The sequence below is a fragment of the Adelges cooleyi genome, unplaced genomic scaffold (assembly GCF_023614345.1).
Source record: "Adelges cooleyi isolate 19-005CV unplaced genomic scaffold, UGA_ACOO_1.1 ACOO_flye_CR_arks_rails_tigmint_CR_PRNA_651, whole genome shotgun sequence".
Classification (NCBI taxonomy): Eukaryota; Metazoa; Arthropoda; class Insecta; order Hemiptera; family Adelgidae; genus Adelges; species Adelges cooleyi.
In genome coordinates, this window is record NW_026096352.1 from 8,950,661 (window position 1) to 8,975,880 (window position 25,220).

General features: G+C 31.0%; 1 protein-coding gene across 4 annotated transcripts in view; it reads left to right on the forward strand.

Annotated features, from left to right (window-relative positions):
• The window catches only part of LOC126844259 (hemicentin-2-like), a 261,328-nt gene that overhangs the window by 208,107 nt on the left and 28,001 nt on the right, over positions 1-25,220 (forward strand). For all 4 annotated transcript variants that reach the window (XM_050582305.1, XM_050582306.1, XM_050582304.1 and 1 more), the window contains exons 6-7: positions 12,122-12,273; positions 17,993-18,188. In XM_050582305.1, the coding sequence (XP_050438262.1) occupies positions 12,122-12,273; positions 17,993-18,188 (348 nt within the window). The remainder of the gene's footprint in view (positions 1-12,121; positions 12,274-17,992; positions 18,189-25,220) is intronic.

Genomic DNA, 25,220 nt, shown 5'->3' on the forward strand with positions numbered 1-25,220 from the left:
CTAACTTATACTAACTATAGTATGTGTAATCAATGTTATAATATTCTATATTTTCTTATTTTGTTAGAACAACATTTTACAGGTTGAAATAAACTAAATCGGATAAAGTTATGGAGTTGACTGTAGAAATGCTATCTGGAATATAAATCCTGGTAGACATTTAGAGACTAATAAAAATGTTGTTACGATTGGAACAATAGATTGGCGCCATTTTTAGGACAATAGTCAGTCATAACTATTACTAAAAACATAGTATTGTAAAATATAAAAAGTTTATATATTTCTGCGTATCGCTTTCTTAGCTTTATAGGCATATAACTTACTGGTCAAGCTCACAACTTGTTTTATGATATTAAAAAAAAAAATAGTATTTTGTCATACTTGAAAAATATAGTTCACTAAAAAAAATCGAATTTTGCTACAGCTTACTAACTTGCACCAAGTGTTTTTCTAATATGTGTATAATAATTTTTAAAACTGTATATTTTTAAAAATAATAGTTATATTAAATTTTTTACAATTATCAATCTTTTTTTTTTAAGAATAAGATATATTTAAACTATTTGTTTAAAATACAAAAGATTGAAAAATGTATTGCGAAACTGAAAATATAGTTCTGATAAATACAACAATATAACTGATTAGAACTTCGTTAAAACATTTTAGTTTTTTAATGTTAAAAAATTCAACTCTTAAGTCTTATTATAACTCTGAAGCTTGAATTAGAACGTTAGGTTGACGTTGAATTAACGTCCATTAATTATTTCTGATCTAAATGTTTTAACTAGGCAAATAACACAGCTTTAACGATTTGAAAAATATGTATAACAAGTTAAAATAATAAACCTATTTGCAAAATGTTTCGAAAAAAATGTAGGTACAAGGTACCTTGTTACATCAAAATTTGGTACTTGAATTATTCGATTATACTGGTTATAGTCTCTTAATCAATACTGAGGAATTTATTTTTTTTTCACGTCTGCCATTCATCTGGTGTGATGCCATGCAAATTTCTAGATTTCTGATTCATACACATTAAATTTTCAAAAAGCATTTCACGGCGAATATCGTCTTTTGAAACGCAAAATTGTTAATTTCGTTTTCCGAAATTGTTGACAGGCAATCGTAATATTACCGCCGAATTCGGTTGTATATTATGATATGTATTTTTATTTTTACATTCCGTTGAATTTTTTGAATAATACATACATGAAATGTGTACAATTCAGAGAAACCTTAACCCAACAGATGTGTCAATTGCACGCATTTTCGTTAGAAGTATATTATGTATATGCAAATTGATAAACTCGGAACGCGCGACCGTATTGATAAAAAAAATGAAAAATATAATAATCATGAGTTTGACTTTTTAAGGGTTCCACACGAATGCTTGTTGTTTCCGTTTTTTGCAATGGCGTTTCGACTTTGGAAAACAAACAATTAAAAACGATGCGTATTTGTTCAGGTTTATTAACCAAGTAGGTAAACCGCGTTGTGGGAGTCATGGAGTTTGTTTACACATGACTCATAAAAACTTTTTAAAAAGGTATCACCGAAACTGACACTTCAGCTGTAGTTTGAGTGTAACCGCATTCGCTTTGTGCCGTCCTAAACGGTCATTTAATTGCACTGTTGTCGTGAGCGTGAAAAAACAATACTTAAAAAAATATTATCTAGTCTATAGACAGATATTTGTATTTTTTTTTTTCTAATGAAGAATACTTAAGCAAGGATTCCGGCCCGGAGATACGGAAGGGAAATAAAAGGAGCCATAATCCGAAGCGGAGAACGTGAGCCCATAAACAGCTTGCCACCGTATCCGTGCAATTTATCATTTTAACGATCCCATTCAATTTGGCCCAAAATAACGTCATTCGCGTTAAATTTATTTGATGGCACCCTCCGAGCGAGATGGTTAAAAAAAAATTCCTTATCTGATTTATCTACCGTAGTCACGGCGGGCTTACTCGAAACGGCTTCATTACGAATCTTAAGTTTAATACAAATAACGACCGACAGTAAACCGCCCGTGTTAAATATTACAATTTCGGTTTCCAGACACACGCTATAAACATGCATTCTCAAAAAACATAACCCCGTTTGTTTTAAACACTTATGTAAACACCATGGCTAGACACCTCGTATAGGTGTGCCGGTTTTCTTAGCGGCAGTACGTAGGTACTTTATGCAGTACGAATAAAGAATAAAATACAATATATAATATTATATGTTATGATCTTACTGGCATTGTATTACCTTAAGAAGTCTTTTATATTTGTATCTGTTTTTATTTTTATATGCGATTTCGAAGCATCTAAAAGCATTCCGACAGCGCGAATGCGATTAATATTGTTCTTGTGTTTTTTTTGTTTTTTGTAATGATTAAAAAATGGTTGTTGCCGGTGTTTTGAGCTGCAGAAGTGTTGCACAAGTGTAAAATCCCTAATGTGAATTGTTACTGCTGTCGAGCTATCACAGCATGACAGATTTATGGTGCTCGATTACACCTTCCAGACCCAGGAAATCCCCCGTCCAAGTGAAGTCGCTTCTACACGAGACTACTACCGCCTCCGTTGCTGCTACCCGGTCCTTTCGTCTATCTCCTTCGCCAATCCCACCGCCCCCATATCCTTACACCATCACTCCCATTGTGGGCCTGTAGTTAGTAATTTACTACATTCCTTTCCTATACCCTGGCAGCCGTTGTGCCGCGTCCACCTCCCTCTGCCTATTTATCAAAACAACCGGTAACGCGTTGGCATACACTCGGAATTATTGTTAACGTCATTGCACCCGACCACCAACGCCCACTTACAATACAACTCGTATAACTATTATACTATTGTGCTACTTATGTGTGTTATATACTATACCGGTAAGAAGACAATATGTCTGGAAAGTTACTGCGACCAAGTAGACAATAGTTGATAAAACATCTGGTGCGATTAGTATTGAGAAATCTCCGGTATTAGTAGTTTATTTAAGTGGGATCACACACCTTCGTTTAGATTGCATCTGGATATGATACTGTTAGATACAAACAAATGTACAACATGATGTTTAGTGTGTTTTTATGGTTAAACGCATAAGTCAATAAGGAAAATATAGCATTATGACAATTATTAGACAATCGGATAACATAAACAAGGGTTGTTGGTTACACTGAGTGATTGGTTTACAATGGCTCAGTCAATAAAGGGCCAATAACGAAAGTAAAAGATATTAGACTTTTTTTTGTTTATACATTAATAGTTACTAGTTGGGACAAATGTAATATATTAATAAAAAAAAACTCCATCCCTTAAGGAGATGATTAATCAGATAAAAATAGTACCAATCTCCACCCTCCTACCATTCTCATCCTGTCCTAAATTTTAAAATTCTTAATTAACACTTCCACGTTATTGATCAGGCCTCAAACAAAATGTTTTTTTCAAAAGTAGGTTTAGTTTGTTAATCAAATTTTGCTTGTCTTCATTCCAAATAGATCGGATTGGGTTTTACAAAACTACAAAACCGATAATGGATGCATAGCAAAACATCGAAAAAATATTTTGTAATGCAATACTAAAAGAGACTAAATAATATGTAAATTTACTGATGTACTCAAACGGAACATTTTTGCTTGCGCAGAGTAAATATTGTGCATGGAATAAAGTCTATAGGTTTTAGAAATACTATACTACATTTTCAAAACAACCGTTATGATTTTCTCTATTGTTATCTTGGAGTAGGCTCTTTCAAATATAAATGTTTAACGATAGTTAACGTTTGACGTACCACACTAAATATACAAAACTGCACGCACATGCATAATTCTATCTATTTCAACTTTTATTAAGCATATATAAAGCATTCTTATCCACATTTTTTAATATATGTCTACATTTATAATTTTGTCTAGGCGTAATCACTTATCAATAATCATTAAATAGCTCATCAACATTATCATTTTAGCAAATTTCTTTTATCTTAAATCTCTTAATAAATATTCACTATCTTCCCTCAAATGTTATTAAGCAAATTCTATTTTAATTTTTAAATAACACTTCTTTACGTTGTTCTTCACTAATTCCGTTTCATCTAATCACACTTTACTTAATCGTTTTTTTTTTAAGTCATTCATTCCCATTTTCAATCTTAATTTTAAATTGTACAATAGTTATTTATCTACCATAAAATATAATCACCATTTGATTTCCAAAAATACATAATTCATATTATGTATTATTAATTCATATTATTCATATATTTATTAAACGCCAAATATTATAGTAATTAGTAAAACCTAGTTATTCTCGAGTACTGAGTACATCAGCTTCGTTTTTCGTACATTAATAAATAATTTAATTAAGAAACCATAATATACTAAATAATAAATATATAAATGGCCACACAAAAAACGATTTATTAGCACTATAATTTGTTACACCACAAGTAATAGTAAAATAAACATTATACATTTGTATGAATCTAATAAGAAAAAAATATATACTATATAAATACTTAGCTTTTGTTTAAAAAAAAAAAAAAACATAGGATTACAAATAATTAATCTGGAATTTCAACGTACTGCAACCCTAAATCCAAAATTCTCAGTGTATTCACTTACCTCCATGGACTGGCTGGTTGTTTCATACTCTATTGTTTTAGCATCCATTGAAGGAATTTGATTAAGGTCAATATTACGAGCTTCTTTTGGTATTATGCAGTATTCCTCCATTAAAGGTGACAAAACAGTTTTTTGTTGGCTTTTCAAACATTTTTTTAGACTTAGGTGAAATGTTTTATCATTTTCATTGGCGTTCTCGTGGTATTTATACTTGTTACAATATGTTGTAGTCTTTATATCTCGAATCTTAATTACGCTAGCTATATAAGTAATTGTATATTATTTCGGAATTCATGATATTTTTCAATTTTTTCAACGGTTCTACTAATGTACAAACCAATGCACGTGACATGTAATTAAACATTTGTCTACAATTTTCAAAATGTTCCAAAATAGTGTTGAAGAGTTTACAGGATGTGCAATAGTTACTAGGAAGTACTTAAAATGGCATAGTAACCTTACCTAATTTACACATGTTGTTGTAATGACGTCTATGGTAATATTCCCTTCCATTCGCATACGTACCTCAGTGTTACATTTGTTCAGAATAGGTTTTGTCAAATCTATAAACTTAAATATAGCACTTGCATACACACATCCCAACAGCTTAGTGGTCATGTAGTATTTTTTTTCAACGTTTTCTTCAGTGACATTAAATTCATTGGATTCTTCAGGGACTATAAATAGATCTATTCCTGAAAAAGAAGACTGAACGTCTGTATTATCGTGATATTTGACTTCCAGGTGATTGAGCCGGCCCCATCCAGCATTTTTTAGAAGTTTATTTAGCTTTTTGATAATTTGTAATCGACAAAAGCTGATGCGAGTTCGAGTATGATTAACAAAAATAAGAGATTCATCGACGGTTTATAAAACATTTTACCAGCATGAAATCATTCGTGTTAATGCATTACAAAAAAAAATATATATCAAACGGTTAAACAGTTCACATTTGACGTTTGGAAATGTGTTTACTTCTAAGTTAAATTTAATAAATATTTTAAGTATATATCGTTGTTGTTTGTTCATTTGGAATAGAGTTTTTTTTCGTCGTTGACATGAACAATGAAAGACTATAGTTATTGTTTTTAACATTGGAAACATGAATTTCCATTTAATTTTCTTGTAGTATTAAGTATGGTAAACTGCAAAAATTACAAAAAAATATTTTATAGGGAAATACTGTGTATTTGGATATTTTGAATTAATAATTTCGTTCATATGGTTTTAACACATAGGGAATAAGGTTGTATATTTTTTAAAATATATTAAACTTGTCCCAACTAATAACTATTAAAGTATAAAAAAAAGCCTAAATATATCTTCTAAGTTATTGTCTGGGCCATAGTTAACCAATCAACCGGTGTTATTAATTATATTACTAATGTTCTGATTTTAATTTCGATGTCTAGAAATAAAAAATTACATTTATGCCTATGAACACTTGTGTTTAAACTTTAAAGTATATTGAGGGAGCTATTAACAATAATATTATTGTAGCTTCTGTGTTAACTGCGGTTTGCAGAGAGTTAAACAGAATAACTAAAGACATTTTAACAAACATTATACTACAGTTATTACCTATTAGTAAATCACAGGATACACATTTTTATTCCCGTAAGTGTTAAATGCTGGATTGATGTAATTGAAATTATTTTAATTTGTTCGAATGCCGTTTGCTAAATTAAATGCATAACAGCGGACTTCTGTTTATTTACCTACGCCCAGTCGTTATTTAATTTAGCAACCATTCAAAGGTAATTCCGCCTGATAGCACACAGCTAAGAAAGTAAATTTATGCGCACCGCTTATGTAAACCAACCGGAGAAACCTATTAAGAAATCAAAATTTAGTACGTTGCACAAGTATTGCCTCAAGGGGGTAGCAACTACGAAACAGCGCCAAAAGATACCGCTTGTAGAAATGCTCCACAACCCTTTGATTTATTTGAAATCCAACGAAATTCCTATAAACTATGAGTTATTATATAACAGTTATGTTGCACTAAAAAATACTTGAGTAACTGTTTAATATTGTTGACTAAAAGATGTTATTACTATGCAGGGTGATTTTTTTATCGTGAGCCAGTTAATATTTCAATGAATTTAATTATTAATGGATTTTTTTTGCATAGTGTTTTTAAAGTATGTGATCTCAATATCTCTCAAATTTTTATGATTTTACCACCCTCCCAAACTAATTTTTTTTATATCAACTTATGAAACTTAAATGGTAACGCATACATTTCGTAAACTTTGTAAATTTAGATAAATGTACTAAACATTTTGACTGGTCGATAACCGGTTTTAGATAACTATTTGTAAAGTTATTGTAGTTTCAGGTTTAGGGCACAAGTGTAGTAGTATTTTTATCTGCGTGCACTTCACCTCCCATCCTAACTTTTAAACTCTAATAACTTTAAAAATAGTTGTTTAAAAACTGGTTATCAACCAGTCAACATTTTTAAAAAAATATTCTTAATTTGAAAGTTAATAAAATATATACGTTACCGCTTAAGTTTCAAAAGTTAATATAAAAATAATTATTTTTGGGGTGGGTTAGAAACCTAAAAACGTGTGAGATGTTGAGACCACATTGTTTTAAAATACTATGCAAAAGAAAAATTCAATTACTAATTTAATCCTATGATATTGAGTGGCTCACGATAAAACAATCGCCGTGTATACGAAAATAGAGAATGCGATTTGCACGTCGAAATCATGTGTCTTAAGTTGTTCGAAAATCGTGTTAGACATCCAGTGTACGACGCTATATTTCGATAGTTTCGAAATATAAACATTTTTTAGGTTGGTAATCTAAGAACTTTTATTAAATTTCAGAAGTAATTATTAGAAAAATTCAAGGAAATAAATAAATAACTCGTGCAAATATTATGGCATACTTAAATGACAGGGAAATGCCATTTAATATTGTTTTGAAATAAAATACGATTAAGAACAAGTTGTCACGGCCTATGAGACTACGGATGCATTTCACTCCGACGAGCTTTTAAATATTTAATGTTCTCTTAGACTGTACATAATATAAAATATACGTAGTTTATTATTCCGACCAGAGTACATCTTCAAACGACCTGTTTATATTTGATTTCATTTATAGCTATGTTTTTATGAAGGTTTTTTTTTTTTTTTACCAACTTACTCGATATTTTTCATTTTTAATCTCCCGACCCGAACGAATAAGGATTTTATTGGTTTCCTTGTAAACAAGAGTCTGCCGCTACCGTCGCCGCTGGACTGCTGTCGATCGTAAATCGGTCGATAAAAACGGTTCCCCTCCTCACTCTATTCACCGTCTTGCCGTTTTCCTCCCCTCGACAAGCGCGCCCGGACCGTACCCGACAAACGGCAGTAATATTTAGGTCTCGGCTATGTATAAAATTTAATTGCATTCCAGATTACCCCTTTTATAACACAACAATAAAGCGATTCCAGTTTAATTGGTCGGCTAAGGGTCGACGGCGCGCGGTCCAAGCGTTGTACTTTTAGGAGAAGAAACTAACAACGTCAACTGGGCATCCCTACTCCAACCCCGTGCCAGGCCAGCGTCACTATGCCACTACGACCGCCATCCTTGCCACCGCATTCTTCTATTTCGCCCTACGCCGACGCTTCAGGTGCCGTCACCCCTGTTGTAAACGCTTGTAAGCCGGATGAATAGAAACTTCCATCCAGGACGAGCAATAATTATCGTCGGTGTTAACAATATTATACACGGTAATCGAGCTTTTTTTTTACCACGCATATTAATTTAAAAAAATATAGAACATGTTTTAAGGCCGTACAAAAAGTCTATCATTATAATAGGCATATATATATGTAGCGCTTTAAATTAATACTATTATTGTAATGAAGTGGTTTGTAACGTAAAGCCATGACAGACATGTTTAATACACGGTGAAGGTCGTCAAAGATAGAACTTGTTTTATGATCTTTCAGTGTATTGCTGTTTGAAACCTTAACATAATTTCCTGATTATCTTTGTCGATGTTTGAAATGGACTCCATATTTCCTGCTAAAAGAGCAACAGTAATGTAATAAATATTATCCTTCCGAGTATAGACCATAAATTGCATCAAAGGGTAGTCAGCTGCAATGCAGTAAGTATAATATATGCACTGCCCGTGCGTGTACTGATGAAATTTGAACTTCTTTACTAAATTTATCAAGCAGTAGGAAATTTTGTTTTTGTTCACAGTATATTTAAATGTTTTAATTGCAGCTATTAATAATGATGGACTCTGTCGGATATAAAAAAAAGTACTCGTTGACTTCTCTATAAAAATGCTAAAATGTTATGATAACTGCTAAGATGTATTAAGCATTTATAAAAAAAATCCAAATTAATTAATTAGTCTTACAATAATAGTGTATAATTCAACACAACTATACCATCTATACAAAATTGTTTAAATAACGTCTTAAGTATCTCAAAATAAACTTAAATGTTTAATCTTTATGTCTATATCTAATATTTTTGGAATTAAAAAGGCTGTTTTTTTAAATAAATTTTGTACGTAACAACTTTTTTTTAAGTTACATTTTACCATTTATTGGTTAAAACAAATAATAAACACTCTCATAATATTTTTAACGCCAACATCGATTGGAAAAAAACTTTCTTTTCATTTAACTTTTTAGAAAATAGAATGGCATGTTCTTATTTATTGTATTCTTTAGCAGTTTCCATTCATTTTTAAAATACAATGGGATTGAATCAATCGACGGAGTTTTTTTATATTTTGAGTACTAATTGTTGTTATAATATAATCAAATTTTATGTTGAAATTATTCCGCAGTACCGTAAAATTACATTAACTATTTTAACGACGATTTATTTTATTATTTTACTATCTCAATTTTACTGTTTGGCGTCTATTACATCAACAATACAATGGTTGGTGGTATCCGCGACAACCAGATTTTGTAATTTCGTAATCAACATTTAGTTTTAGCAACTTTAATTTTATTGAACTAATAAATATGTTAAAAGAACTAAAATTCACTAAATACAAATAAAAAATATTGTTGTCACGGTTGCAACCAAACTTCTGTTGATGCAACAAAATAGTTTTTCCGTATACTTTGTTGAAACAAATATTAAACTATGAACGTATCCGGGCCGTCCTTGGAGTAAGGCAAGATTAAGGGCAATTTATTTTTTTGCAAGTCCTCTGTGAGCTTTTTTCATAACTTAAGATCTTTCATATTTTAGTCAACGATATCTGTCAAACAGGCAGGATCAGTGGTATTTCAAAATTATATTATGAATTATTAATTATCTTATTTTTAATAAAAATTGTTGTGTACTTTTAAATTAATATACAAGGGCTTATTGGGATAATAATTAATATGCAGTCTTAAAATATAGAATATATTTCAAGATTCACATTTATATTCTAACCGTTTTTGTAAGGGATATTTACATTTTTTATTTATCATAAATACGCCACTTGCCAGTCGCCATATTGGACTTGAAATTACTTGTAAACCATAAGGAATCGTTCAGTATCGGATTCCAAAGGATAAGACAAACTGGAAGGGCTACGTGAAGTTGGCCCTGTCTAACGTTTTGTTATGATTACGGGTACAATAGTTGTTTGAAACTGCTTGCAATTAAATTGCTTAATAACGAAATAGATTAGAAGTTTGTAGTATAAGGCCAGAGGGCCAACTTCATACACGTGGTAAATGCAAATGAACGAAAATCAATAACATAAAGTATATAAGAATACTTATTTACAATACGAATACGGTGTTATATTTCTTCGGCTATGACAGTTCTCCAAATGAAATATCAATGACTATTAGATACCCTCGCACGGGACTGAAATATCAAGAAAAAAACTATGTAGCTGTTTTATTATTGTTATCACTTTTTGGTAAAAATAAAATGGCAGCGTATAGTACCTTAACATGTATTTAAATCTATATATTTTAACGTGTGTATAGATATAATTCGTATAATGAAATCCCTTTATGCTGTTATTTTATGTGCAATAACTTGTATAGGTTAACCACGGGTTGAATTTAGAAATGTATTCGAAAACGGTTGTTCGTAAGAATATAATACCATTACGTGTTCAATGATAATATTACGCAGTGTTCTCGTTTTTTTTTCTTTTAAGAAGAGGCCATGCTAATTTTGGAATACAGTTTAAATAATTAAAATTGCATTATTCAAATATAACGAAATGAGAAAAGTTGATTCTCTTTTCTTTCTTCTTCTTTTTACTTTGTTTTAATTCTGGATTACGTTAATTTTTTATTCTGCCCGCTTACGGAACGCCGTGCCGCCGGCAATGGCGAACGAGATATAAACAATAAGATAATAATATAATAATATGATCGGCGGCGGTGGATTTTTGACGGTTTGCGAAAAGCTATTTGTACGACGACAACGACGTAAGGAAGACGGTGTGGGTGATGGTGTCGGTAGTGGTCTGCCGGCCAAATTAAAAGAACCGTAAAAGGTCCACGAGAAAAAAAGTTTTTCACTTTTGGAACGCTATTAGTTATATACAGACGCGGCGGGCGGTGCCGTACGCGGGGAGAATGATTATCCTCTCTCCCGTTGCCGGCGACCGGAGATCAAAATTCCTGATAAGGAAAAAGTATCCTTAATAAGATATTACGTGTTTAAGGCCTCTGAAACGTTTAAAAAAAGATCGACCGGCGGAATGGGAGGGGGCTTGGAAATTAATGAACGATGGCCGCGGTAGATAACGGTACAAGATGAATGAAACTGAATCGTATTCAATTACCTCGGCTCTCGCTTTCAATTTAGTTAACCGCCGACTCTCCGCCTCCGGTCCCCGCGTTCACGATCGCCGTAGTAAGTAAAACTATCTCTCTCCTAAAGCTTTTTGAGGGCGGCAAAAAAAAAGCTAACCCTAGCCATTTTTTTAAATTTTTATTGTAAAAAAAAAAAAAAAAATAAACGCCCATCAATCATGTACAACAACTGCCGTCGTTGCGGGCCAGAAAACCGCAAAACAGTAACGCTTTGAATTTTGATTGGCTCTTATTGGTTTTGCGTACCAAGGCTCACGCCGTGCTGGTCATAATAATAATATTATCAACCGCCGTCATTTATTATGCAAACTGTAGCGCGACAAACCTCGGATTTCCTGGATTACAATGTTAACCAATAGTATCATTACCGACGATTTATTATAATACTATATACATTGGTACTTACGGTGATGTAATTTATAGTTCGGGTATTCGATCAAGACCAGTGCAGTACAGTAATATGATGTATTAACGTGAGAGAGTACAACAATATTAATTTTGTTTTCTCTGACTCTATTTGAATCGTCAATCGTTATTATAAATAAACTAATTTTAGCATTAATTGTTCAAGTTATCAAACGACTACTAGTGAACTATAGTTTTGTGTAGGTGTGAAAAAATATACACAAGATATATTTCGAGAAAAATTATTAATTATGATTTATGTGCTAACTGTTAATTTATACATTTTCAGTTCGGCCATTGTCAGTAAAAATGGTTGGAGAAAATCGTCCGATTTCTGCAGAAATTCCTGTAAACGTTAGCTGTCGAGTGATAGGAGCGAAGCCACCACCGATTGTCTCCTGGTGGAAAGATTCAACTCAACTATCCGACGCCAAACAAACGGTGAGTCTAAAAACATAAAATAAAAACTATTACTATTAAACTTGATGACGAATAATTACATTTTGGACAATACAAAGTAATTTTGAAACAGCTTATTGCATAATGCACTGATATTTATTTACATATACTCGTATATATTATACATAACCATAAGGTTTTAAGCAACAAGTCTTATGATTAAATACAAATTGATTGGCATATTATAATATACAACATATAAATATAATATAAGTTTTGGTTTGTAATTGTTAGTTATACTTTCATTTTTATTTTTAATTACAAAAATGTAAAAAAAAAAAAGATCCGGCTAATATCAATACAAGAACTATATTGTGTTTGCATAAATTACAATAAACGTAGGTAAAACCACTTTAATAATAAAACTTAAAAATAAACCGTTCTTTCAAATAACCACTTAATTAAAATGGCCATTGAAGCCAACTTGTGTTAAGTGTGACTCGTTTATATAATACACCTATTGTACATTTTACCACGAACCGTACTTCATTACTATTACAGTATATATATATATATATATATATATACTAAATATACGACGTCCGTTTGACGCCTTTTATTAAATCGGCAGTCATGAAATTTGATACGTATAATATAATGTCTACTTACTTATTAAACAATAAAACAACCAAAACATTTGAAGTACACAATAGAAGAAGGATAATAATTGTCCTTTTTTAAGTTTTGAGATAATGGTACATTGGGGCTATTGAATGATGAAATGCTTTTGGTGAAAGAGAGGTTATGGTGGAGCAATTTTAGCACTTCCAAAGCGATTGACATATAGATTTGTATTCACAAACTAATTGTTTCTATTATTTGTATATTCTGATGACATGAACGTATAAGTCAATAATTTCGATGAGAATATTTTTTTACGAATTTTAAATTAATGTTTGCTTTTTGCGCAAAAAATATATAATATATTATTGGATAGTTTTCTAAACAGTTGTATTTAGTAGTTTAAGCGGAAGAGTAGAAATAAATGTATCGCAAAAAAAGTTTTTGTTTTCCTCAAGTTTCACGAGAACTCGCCAAAAACCACTATCCCGACAGTGGTTATTTCGGACGTAATCTAAGTCCCTACACTTCCCGTATGTCTTTTTTCTCTCATATATTTCATTTACTCTATAAACAGTCTTTTATCAAAAACTTATCCTACTCTTTACGAATTCATATTTATATTTTAACCTTAAACAGGAGTGCATGTAAAGTTATTCCTTGTGGCGGGTACGTGTTTTTATATTTTATTCGTAACAAGTAACACCAAGTTTCTTGTATATTAGAGAACATAACCCACATAGGTTGAATAAATACAAACGTTATTCAATTAACGGATGTAACATGTAAACTATATTGAAGAGGGCAAATGTTCATGCTCTCAATAGCCATCTAAGATAGCTAAAGATTAATGCAAAAATACACATGGTTTCCTTCAATTGCTTGACATGATAAGAAGGGTATCCGCAAAATAAGTTCCCTTTGATTTTTAATTATTATATTTAAAAAAATAAACTTATTTCGTGTGTACCCCTCGTATAAACGTATAATATAGTCCTGCATAAAGTAATAAGCGATTGAAAATTAAAATTCATATATACGTCCGGATATATATTATATAGGTGCTTAAATGCCACAAATAGCCTATAAATTATTTAGTAGTAAATACATTGCTGCTATGTGGCGTTTGGTTTACGATGATTGCAATTATTTATTAACGTTGCTCCGGTTTATGATGGGACACGTAGCAAAGGTATACCACGCCGTGCCATTCGTCGAATGCCTTATCATTGGTCTAACTCGTCGCATTATATATTATTATATATTACTAACGAACCTTTAACCCGTCACGCTGGTGATAACAACACTACTCTAAACAAGAAGGTATCTCTCCTCTTTATTGATCATGCTTTGTTATATAAATTGATCATTTTTACTAATTTTATGTTTACCGTACAAATTGTATCGAAGTAAAACGTTTCCGCTACTTCCCGACGATATGTTTAAGAGTAACTCATTACTAGTTCTTTATTCTTTAAAATCTATCTTAAAAATGTAATTGTTGAAAAGTGAAAATCCACATTTATTTTTTTGTCTCGGAAGGTAAGTTTATAGGACGGTTAGGTTAAGGACGGTAAAAAAAGTACAAAAAAATAATTATTTACAATTTGTGCTATTCTTGGACTGCTGGAGGCCCTTATTTTGTTTAGTTTTCAAAACAGTGGGTTTACGTTTCCAAATTAAACCATTTTAGCATTTCCACGTATACATACGCATACAATTTTCTGTAAGTACTTTCGACGGCAGAAATAAAAAGAACAAGAGCATATAATTTTACTATTATACTTTGTTTTGTTTAATCATGTTGAGTATACTATATGCACTGTGTACATGGATAGTGGGTACAAGCGATCCGCGTGCGCTTGTATTTTATACATATATTTCCCCTCTCCCATATTTTCCTTGCTATCTCGACTAGATATATTATATTGTTTTATTCTGGGCGATCCGAGGCAGTGTCTGCAGTGGCGGTGTGTGTTTGTGTAATGTGTACTAGTATGTGTCGTCTCTGGATGCCGTCCAACGACGATTTTCCCTCTGATTTTCTCGCGCATACAAACCTTTTTGGATGTTCTCCTCTAGCCCCAGATAGGGAAGTGTCTGTTATTAGATTTCACTGCGCCTCGGGTTTACCGCGACGGTTATTAACGAAATGAATTTGAAATCGTCTGACCGTAAACGAATCAGAGGAGAGAAAACGGACGGAAACGTTCGGTACAAATTCTACCCGCCGTGCCGTACAATTCCCCGGTAGAATTAAAACTGAGACGGAAAAATTATTTTTCACTCGGATAAACACACCGGCGACAGGTCACATCTTTGTCTCCCTCCCTCATTTGTGTCCCTACCAATCTTAGCGTTTGTCAATAATAAACTTTGAATGGACAGTAATATAACAATATATAACATTTCTGAAGATGCCACATATCTTGTACATTTTATAGATGTATCATTCAATCTTTATGATTAACGGGTAATTTTTCTAGATTTTTCGTTAAAATTTAACCTCTAAAGTATGTTAATAGCCTTGTCTTATCTACCTAATTAAAAAAGAAATCACTTATTTCATAACATGTTTTACATATATATATATATATATATATATATATATATATATATATATATATAATATTATTCAGAGTACTTTTTTGTAAGTGATCCACACAATCTCAATCTATTGGGTTCAATCAGCTATTAAACCCTAATTAAAACCGATTTTTTCCGTATTAATTTTAAACAATATGACCTCAAATTTCCACAAACTTTTATATTTGTAATCCTCTCCTAAATCAGGTTATTTTATATCAACTTTTGTAGTTTATATGGTAACGTATATAATATATATTGTAATAACTTTTGAAATCAAGAATAAATCACTGAAAGTTTTGACTGATCAATAACTAGTTTTGGATAATTATTTTTAAAGTTATTTAAGCTTAACAGTTATGACGGGAGGGAAGAGGTTTGAGTAAAGCACGCAGATAGAAATAGTACTACTCACCACCCTTCCTCACGTTCTATTATTTTAACTTAAATAACTTTAAAAATAATTATAGAAAACTTGTTAATGACCAGTCAAAATGTTTAGTAAATTATTCCTAATTTCAATAGTTATTACAATATTTACGTTACCATTTAAGTTGCAAAAGTTTGTATAAAAATAATTAATTTAGGAGGTGGTTAAAAACATTCATTAACTGCTCAAACCCTACAAGTTATTGAGTTTATGTTAATTACTTATTTACCTTTTTTAATATTTTCCAGAGCTCTAGAATCTAGATAAATAATTAGTAATTTATAATATTGTAAAAAAAAACAAAAATGTTATCATTTTTCACTACAACTATAAAATACAGTAGTAGCACTAAGTTGAGTAAGGACCATTTTTGAGGATGATATATTTGAGTATCCATGGGGTATAATAAGAAAATGGTTTTAGTGTGTTTTATCGGTGATATGGAGAAAACGTCAAATAAAATATAAATATCTGATACTGTTAAAAATCGTTGTTAATGAATATTATGAAAAACATTTCAAGCACGAGATAAATTGCTTCCCAAATTTAATTGCGTTTCGTAGAATAGTATAAATGGACTATAAAATATTCCATAATAATAACTATATACTAATAAAAATAATAATTTTAACCATCGATATATTAATATATTATGTAATTTGTATTTTATGTTTATTAGATTTGATTTATTTGAAAGTGTTACTGCGATATGTATTTATTTGTAGTTATACATTTATTATAATATGTAATGCGGAAAGCGAAATAGACCACTTGTCGGCAAAGTATATTTCGTAAAAAAAACTCTAAAACTTCTATTAAGGTCGAATATATCGATTTTTTACTAAAAATCATTAATTGTACATTGTATTCTCTAGGATTAGAATACAGGTCAAAACATCGAATCGAATTGAATTACACCCTTAATTAGTGTATACCGATCTCTAGAAAAAGGACTGCTTGTAGGCCGACTTAGAAGTGCAATAACTTGTTCGTTTTTTTAGCTACAAAGATCTACCAGGTCTAGTGCATTTTAACATTAAAAGTATGTTTGTTTATAACAAAAAAATATTTATTTTATATTTTAATTTTACAGTATTTGTAGAATAAGGTATATCACATAAGAAGTCCTCATTATTACATCATATATTCATAAAATATATAGTATTCTAAACTTTGAAGGGTTTAGCTAAAGCAGAAAAGAAATGTAAATTTCTTACAATACTCGTATTTTCTACTTTCTAGTGCAACATTCTCTGTGATGACATTGAATAATGTATGTTCGACATATTTGTAGATACTGATAGATGACTATTATTTATCATACAAACTACGTATTATATTCGTATTTGTAACAATTTTCGATAAAAAGCCGTATTATATTGTATATATTATATATACCTAATTAGCGATAGTGAAGTTGGTTAGTGGATTGTATAGAAGAGTCTTACGATATGTTAATTTGATATGAGAGTAAGTCGTGAAGTAATAGGCAAATTATACACTGGCTGTAAAAATAAACCCCACGAAAAATAATGATATTGGTTTTACTTTTGGTTTTTTTATTATTTCGGTCATATTTTACAGGTATTAAAAAAATATTACAACCCGGCCGAGCTACGCGTAACAAAACAATGTAGATAGGTAGGTATAGATACTGTTCAACGATGATACTGATCCGATTCCCAAGTCTACCGATGAAAATATAAAACACGAGTTTATTGGCATTATTACTTTGACAGTAAAAGGTCTTCGTAGGACAGTTCAACCGTTCTCAAATAAAAAATAAAAACAATTCTATTGTGTTGCCATAAACGCGTGACACATCGGCTGTTTGTACTACACAAAAATAAAATAGTCGATTGATTGTAAGAAATATTTTCAGCTATTTACAGTCGCAATCATGAGCAATAAAAGTCAATAAATTCAAACTACAAGAACATGAAAATAAATTTTAAAAAAATAACCAATCAACGCGCGTTTGAAACCCCACAGCAGTACGATCATTGGACACTAAGAAAATAACGTTCCCTGATAGAATGTTGTAATATTGATTATTTAAAGTGTTAATGAGATCTATGGAAAACTAAGATGTGTACGTTAACCCTGTGTTATGTCTTTTTACAGACCAGTGCCGATGGTAATATGACCGTTAGTGTGCTGACGTTTACACCGAAGATTCAAGATTCTGACAAAATGTTGAGCTGCCATGCCGAAAGTGCTATATCCGAAACCAACACCGGATTTACCAGGACCGATTCGAAACGACAAAAATCAGCTAACGACATAGTCTCATCGAACGAATGGAAGCTTAACGTACTCCGTAAGTGGTTAATTATTATTAACTAAGTAACTAATAAATTTTAAATTATTCTAAATTGTGCATTACAAAACTAAAAGAACACTCTATTATAAGTGCTACAATAATAGGTAATTTGATTTAAACAAATAGGTATGTTGTTTGACGACTTTTACGTTCAACGCAATTATATTAGGTACATTAATAATACGAATACCATTCAAATCCACTTTGAAAGCATTAATGAATTTACTTCTACACTAGGTACTCTTACTACTCTAAGCAGCTTGCCTTTACCTAATTATTCATGACATTCGTTTTAAATAATATAAAGTAGATGCTAAAAAAAAGCGCTGGTTCTTAGTTACAGGCAACAGTTTAGCACAAATATTATAGATGTATAATATCTCACTGATAATTTAGTAATAAGTAAAAAGCAATTTTTTTTTAAATTAATTATAATATTATGTGCAAGTAGCTCAAGTATTTTGAAAAAAGCGTCTCTTGTATAGTTAACAGAAAATCAGTTGAGTAGAATTTCAAAATCTACATATTGACAAAACGATTTGGCTGTGTCGGGTTTAAGCCGAAAACGAATCTGCACGGTTTCCTCTCGATGTATTTTACCGCAATCGTATAAAAGGACTAATTGGGGTGATGTGGTTAAGCAGAAAATTTACGGGTGCATAAACTGCTGTGAAGAGTTATAATCATTTTAAGTTATATACTGACTTTATATCTGCAGCAATCGAGACTGAATATAAACGGCTTTATTATTGAAATTAATGAATTAAAAACATTACTATCGGTTTACGTAGAAAGTGGGTAAGCGTAACGCTGAAAATAATGAAATAAAAATAAAAACAATAATATAAATAACGAATACAACATAAGTATTATTTTTGTGACTTATCTGAGCTGGTTTGATGTAACTCAACGTATTCAATATTTGAAATGTTTTTACTGCGACATTTTTTTGTATGAAAACAATATAATATATTTTATATCTGTAACAAATTGATAACCTTTGTGGTAGTACCCACTTTAACATATCTTAGTTGCGTCGAGAACCTATAAGACGGTATCGTTCAATATCCGTTGTCGTCATTTACAGCAGACCCCTCGCTTCCATATAAAACAAATATTTCAATCCACGGTAATTTTTCCTATGACTTAACAGAGAAAAAAAGACGTCTGTTATAGATTGCAGTGTCTTCGTGTTTTATGATAATTATTATGTATAATGTAAATAATAAACATACACTGTTATCTGCAATCGTGATATTTTATTATCGCCCTTACATACACGCATAGTGTCCGTTTAACCCTATTTAAAGTGATATCTTATTTTTTATGCTAATATATTATAATGTACTGTAGTGAAACAGCATTATTATAATAGCCGACGATGTATATAAATATATATATATACATAAATAACGTATAAGTACTGCGGTATCTAGAAACTGAGAACTAGAATTGGATATGCGATGACGCGGTAGAGGAAGAGTGGAAGATAGTAGACTGTATGCACATACATAGAATAAAATATATACATATATGGGTACCGATAAAGAGGTTGGTGCGTTCTATTTTGTTTTTTTTTTTAGTCTAAAAGATGATTGTCTCAAAGCCGCATAATACACACATATGATAAGCACGAAAAGAAAAAAAAACCGGCGCTTCTAGGAGTATTACACTATAAGAAAATGACAAAAAAAAAAAATTACTACCCTTCTATTGTATATACATTTATATATATATATATAGGTACGGTATATACGCGAAACAACCTTACAAAAGCAATATATTCATAAGCTATTCGCTCAGTATGGGTGAGACCAAAGCAGGCGCCTGTTAATATCCATAACTAACGCAAACCGCAAGACGGCCGTATAAATTTACATGTGTGCACTTCTTTCCTACCCCTCCCACTTATTCTCAATATGTGTGTACATGCGAATAAAACGAATTTGTACAGTTTTTGCCGTGTACACAGTTTGTACGTCGTACCATTCACTCTGACAGTATTAATACTACTATTATTATCAGTTCATATTGCAAACATACAGTTTTAATACAGTGAGGGAGCAATTTTGTTCACGACCACGTTCATTTAATTTTATATAACCGTAGAACTTAATTATATTATGTCTTTATCATACAAGTGAGTCAATTGTAACGTAACTAGTTTTGAACAATTAAAGTATGTCACCTGTAGGTTCCATATAGGTTGTTCAATTTTGGAGGGTTTAAATGTGGTAACTGGTTAAATTGTGTTTCCCCTGACCTTTTTTTTTCTCGTAATATTTTACCACTTGTTGTAATGTAATGGCATTATCTAAGTCGCACAAGCGAATTTTTATACTTTTACTGCTGGTCGTAAAACGACAAATTAAATGTTCATATAGCTACACCACTGTTAGTAAAGGCTATAGCGCTAGTAAACTAAGTGTAGTTTGTATTTTGGGTTTGGGTGGGTCTTACTATTATATAATAATGGTCGCGAAAATTATGGTCAAGTGGTTTAAGTAAGAAAATACAAAGAGAAAGTCAAGTTCAATATAAAACATTATGCTAATCGTATGCCCGGAATCTTTTTGATCGTGTATATTATATAAAAGACATCTTCCGTCTCTATTGATTTCCTTGTCTGCTTTATTTCCCTTTGCTTTGGGTTTCACGTTTAATAACGATGATAATACTACAACGGCGGTAGCTTTATTATCGTATAATTTCATCGTGTATTCCATCCATCTTTATTTATAAACAAAATACTCCAGTTACTTCAAAAGCCAGATTAAACATTTTATTTAATATTATTCTTTCGGATTATTAACTAACAATTCATGAAAATGTTGTTCCCGTTTATCAATCAACATGTACCTTTGAGCTTTAAATGGAAGTATTACAACTAGGAGGGTTAAATCGGTTGGTTTTTATTAAAATTTATATATTTTACCCAAAGAATTCATTGCGTTAGATTTCATATTCCAAACAGTTTTTTTTTTTTTTTAAGTTGTCAAACGTGTTTAACATGTTTCAATATTTTTTAAACTATATTTTAATAATGTGTTTTGGTTAGAAATTAAATGTTTAAAAAAATGTATTTACAAAATGTTGTATGAACATAATACAAATATTTCCAAAAAAACATTAACTTTTTTCGATAAATCTTTTGTGATATGGGATTAGTATGATATTATGTTTTTATGTATATTTTACAAGGTAGTGCAATATATAAATAAACTTCATAGATTTTCTAAAATGTTGGGTTGACTATATGTATTACATTAACATATATTATAATAGAAAACACCGGGCTTTTCTTCGTTAAAGGGATGGTATGACCATGAAATGATTTGCTTACAAATTTGGCGACTAAAGCACGGCAATCCGATTAAGAGAACACAACCCGTTTTACTTAATTATTCATGGGTGATAAACATTTTAAAATTCTATAGAGAATAGAAGTTTCAGAATAAATGATGTGTCAAAAGGGAGAATACAACGCTAAGTAGGAAAAAAGGTCACTCACTCGAACGGCGCTTTTAGTGCAGCTATTAAAACATTATAAGCGTCTACTCTCATAATGGATTCCACTTTAGTCTACACAGATAAAAATCAGTTTAAATTGTAATAGTTCAAATGTATAGTACAATTATGTTATACCACAACTTGATTAATTTTTCTTTTTTTTTAGAATTTCAGTGACAACTACTACGCCTGTTCGTATAATATATATTATCATTGTGAGAATTATACCTTGCAGCTATCCGAGGTCTTTGACCTATAGTGTTATCAGTATATTACATACTATCTTACCCACAAATATGCCTGTTATTTGCGTTACGGATGTCATATTCAGAAACTGTTTTAGAGTACAAGCTATCTAAACATACTTCCAAGAATACCTAGTATAATGGTTGATATTGTATGTAAATGTCTAGGTTGTTTCGCTTGACTAACCATAACAAACACTACGATACAGACTTCAAACAAATAGCAATTTGTGCGCTGTATATTAGGTACTATGACGAAAAACGATATTATAAAACAAAACCCTACACTTTTCAACATGAAAGTAAATTTTCGGAGTATAATTTTAAAGAAGACCAAAGTTTTTAAAATTTTCTCTACGGATTTCAAAGAATTTGAGTTTAACTAGCAAACACTCAAACAATCGTTGAGCGATTAATACCTCTTGGGTAGTTTTAAAGGGGCGAGGACAACCTTTCTCTCCCCCGTTTCTCTCATATGCCGTTAGACTAATTTTTCGACATATGTTGTTCTATTATGAACTCCCATGAACGTATGAACTTTTTATTTTATTGAGTATACGTGGCTTCATACAAAACGGATGCCCAAAACTATTATCCTTATGATCTAGTGGTGTACTTAGTGGTACCAATTGTTATACCTACGTACTTGCAAATTTTCAATTATAAAAAAATAACTATAGGTATAGGTACTTGCGTCAGGGACGGCGCCAAGGGGAGGCGAGGGGGGGCGGTCGCCCCCTCATAACAAATTCTTGCCCTTCTCTCGCCCCCCCCCCAGATATTTTGCTAAATAGTATAATTTTAAATATTTGATTATTATTCCTAAAACCCAGATTTTAAATAACTGTATTATTATATATACAAATTTAGTTACTACGGAAATTGTGAAAACAATTGTTGTTTTGATTTAAACCTGTTTATCTATACAAATTTAGTTATTAGTTATGACATTGCCACCAAATGTGGCCTATTTTTATCAATATATTTTGAGTGTTTTTGCAATCGGTTATTAATAATCCGTCGCCCATATAATTATGTGTTTTGGTGTATACATATATATAATTATAATATTTACGTTTGTGTGTGTGTTTTCCAAAAATTTAGTGTTTATTGACGGATTGTTTTGGTTTAATAGAATGTAGGTATAACACGATAACTATAATCTCCACTGACTGGTTGTTGGGCATTTTATAAGCCTTCATTTTTACTTCGACTTTCATAGAGTACAATAAGAGCTATATGATGGCCGATAGGTAAAAATAACGCTTATTTAAAAAAGTTGCCTTACTTAAATTGTACACTAGTGTATATTGTCCCTTAATCTGTAATAAATTCATATTTTATACTATTTCACTGATAAATATTAAAGTCATTCACTGATAAATCATTATAATTGTTTTTTATTGACAGAAGTAGGTAAAATTATTGTGGTTGCCCCTCCAAAAAATTCACTTGACCTTTCCCGCCCCCCTAAGAAAAAAATTCTGGTGCCGTGCCTGACTTGCGTCCAACCGTGCTTGTGGCAACTGCTGGTACGACGATCTCGTACCAAAACAAACGTTTTCTAAAAAAATTTAACAGTTGCGCCCCATGCATAATATATTGTCAGCCGTAAAAACTATTGTTTTATCGAAAAGTAGTTGAAACTGCCGAGAAGTATACACGAATTCATATAACATAATAAATCCTGATCATATTTTCTCGGTTCCGTATCCTGCGCCTTAAATATTTATCTACAAAACCACTTGTAAATGCGGTCACGTATCACATTTCGTATACTTCCACTGGTTGGCGTACACACTCACGGTCGTAATGTTGGACTCCGAAAAGTGAAATAAACATGTGGTGTTCTATTGACTATCTGATAAGTTGCGCTAGCTTTCCAAAAAGAAAAAACCTCACGTACTCGCCGCAGAAAAGTTTCTTACCAAAGCGTGTACTTAATAATATATGCAATTGACTGCACCAGCGGTCATTAGGTATTTATATGTATATAATATAAAACGTCAAAATCAGACGTTACCACTTTTGAATTTGTTATTAGTACAAACACATATTATCTGCACAAAAACGTTCTTATTCAACTGTTAAGTAATTTTTTCGGCCGATTGAGTTAATGATCGAAATCAATACAACGCACTTTGCGGTTGTAGTTAACTAGAAAAAATATAAAAGTCACTAAATTAACATAAAATTGAACGTAAATCCTTCATTATTCTCCGCTGTATTTCCGTAATTTATATATATATTAAAATTCAAAACTGAGATTTAATATACCTATAAGTTATTCAGAAAACTTTAATAATTACAAAACTTATTATAAAGTAATTTAATGAAATTCATTTTCATAAAAGTGATATTTTATTACTCTCGATAAAATGGTTTATAAGTAGTTCTTAAAAAAGCTCGCACAAAGGGGTCGACGCATAGGGGGGGTCGAGCATATTAGGGACTGGGGGCAGAACGTCACAGGTCTCCAGGAAGTATTATAACTCAAGGTGATTTTATCACTAAATACACGAAATTAATACTTTGGTACGAAACAGCAGACGATAAAAAGTATTAAACATAAATCACTTAATTTACAATAAATGTATTTATAATAGTGTTATTTCATTTTTTGAAGTTTTCCAATAAAAAAGCATAACTTCAGAATTTTTTTTTTTGTTTGAGTTGAGAACAATCTACTGAAAATGTGTAATGTAAATGTTCAGTGTAATCTAGTGAATAAGTTGATGAGAGTTATCTTTAGTATTTCTTAAATAATATCATTCTTATCAAAATGTAGACTGTTGATTGTGGATTCATTCACACATAGCAGCCTAGAAACCTTAAACCTAACGGTCAAGTATAATTTTTTGTTTTTACTAGTAAAGTAAAGTATGTTATAGCCTTTTTCTAGATTTATGTATCTCAGCCTAATTTTAAGACCTTATGTTCTAAAACTACGCTCAAAAAAGTAAAGTCAAGAAGAAGTTTCCAACTCTTTAGAGTAAAAGGTTTATGATATCTTTTTGGTTTGTTAATATGTGTTGATAGTAGTATATTATATATACAAAAAACATGCAAATTTGGAACCTAATCGATTATTTTAAAAACATTGCACACTGTAATTTTAATTTTAAGAGAACGTAATTTGTTGGATATATACTCGTACCTCAGTTTTTAAAGAAAAAGGTAAACTTTTAAAATTTATAGACAAACAAAGTCCTTTTATGGTATCATTTCTAATTTAAAGGTATTTTACACGAATAAATAAATTTAGTGGCTTAGG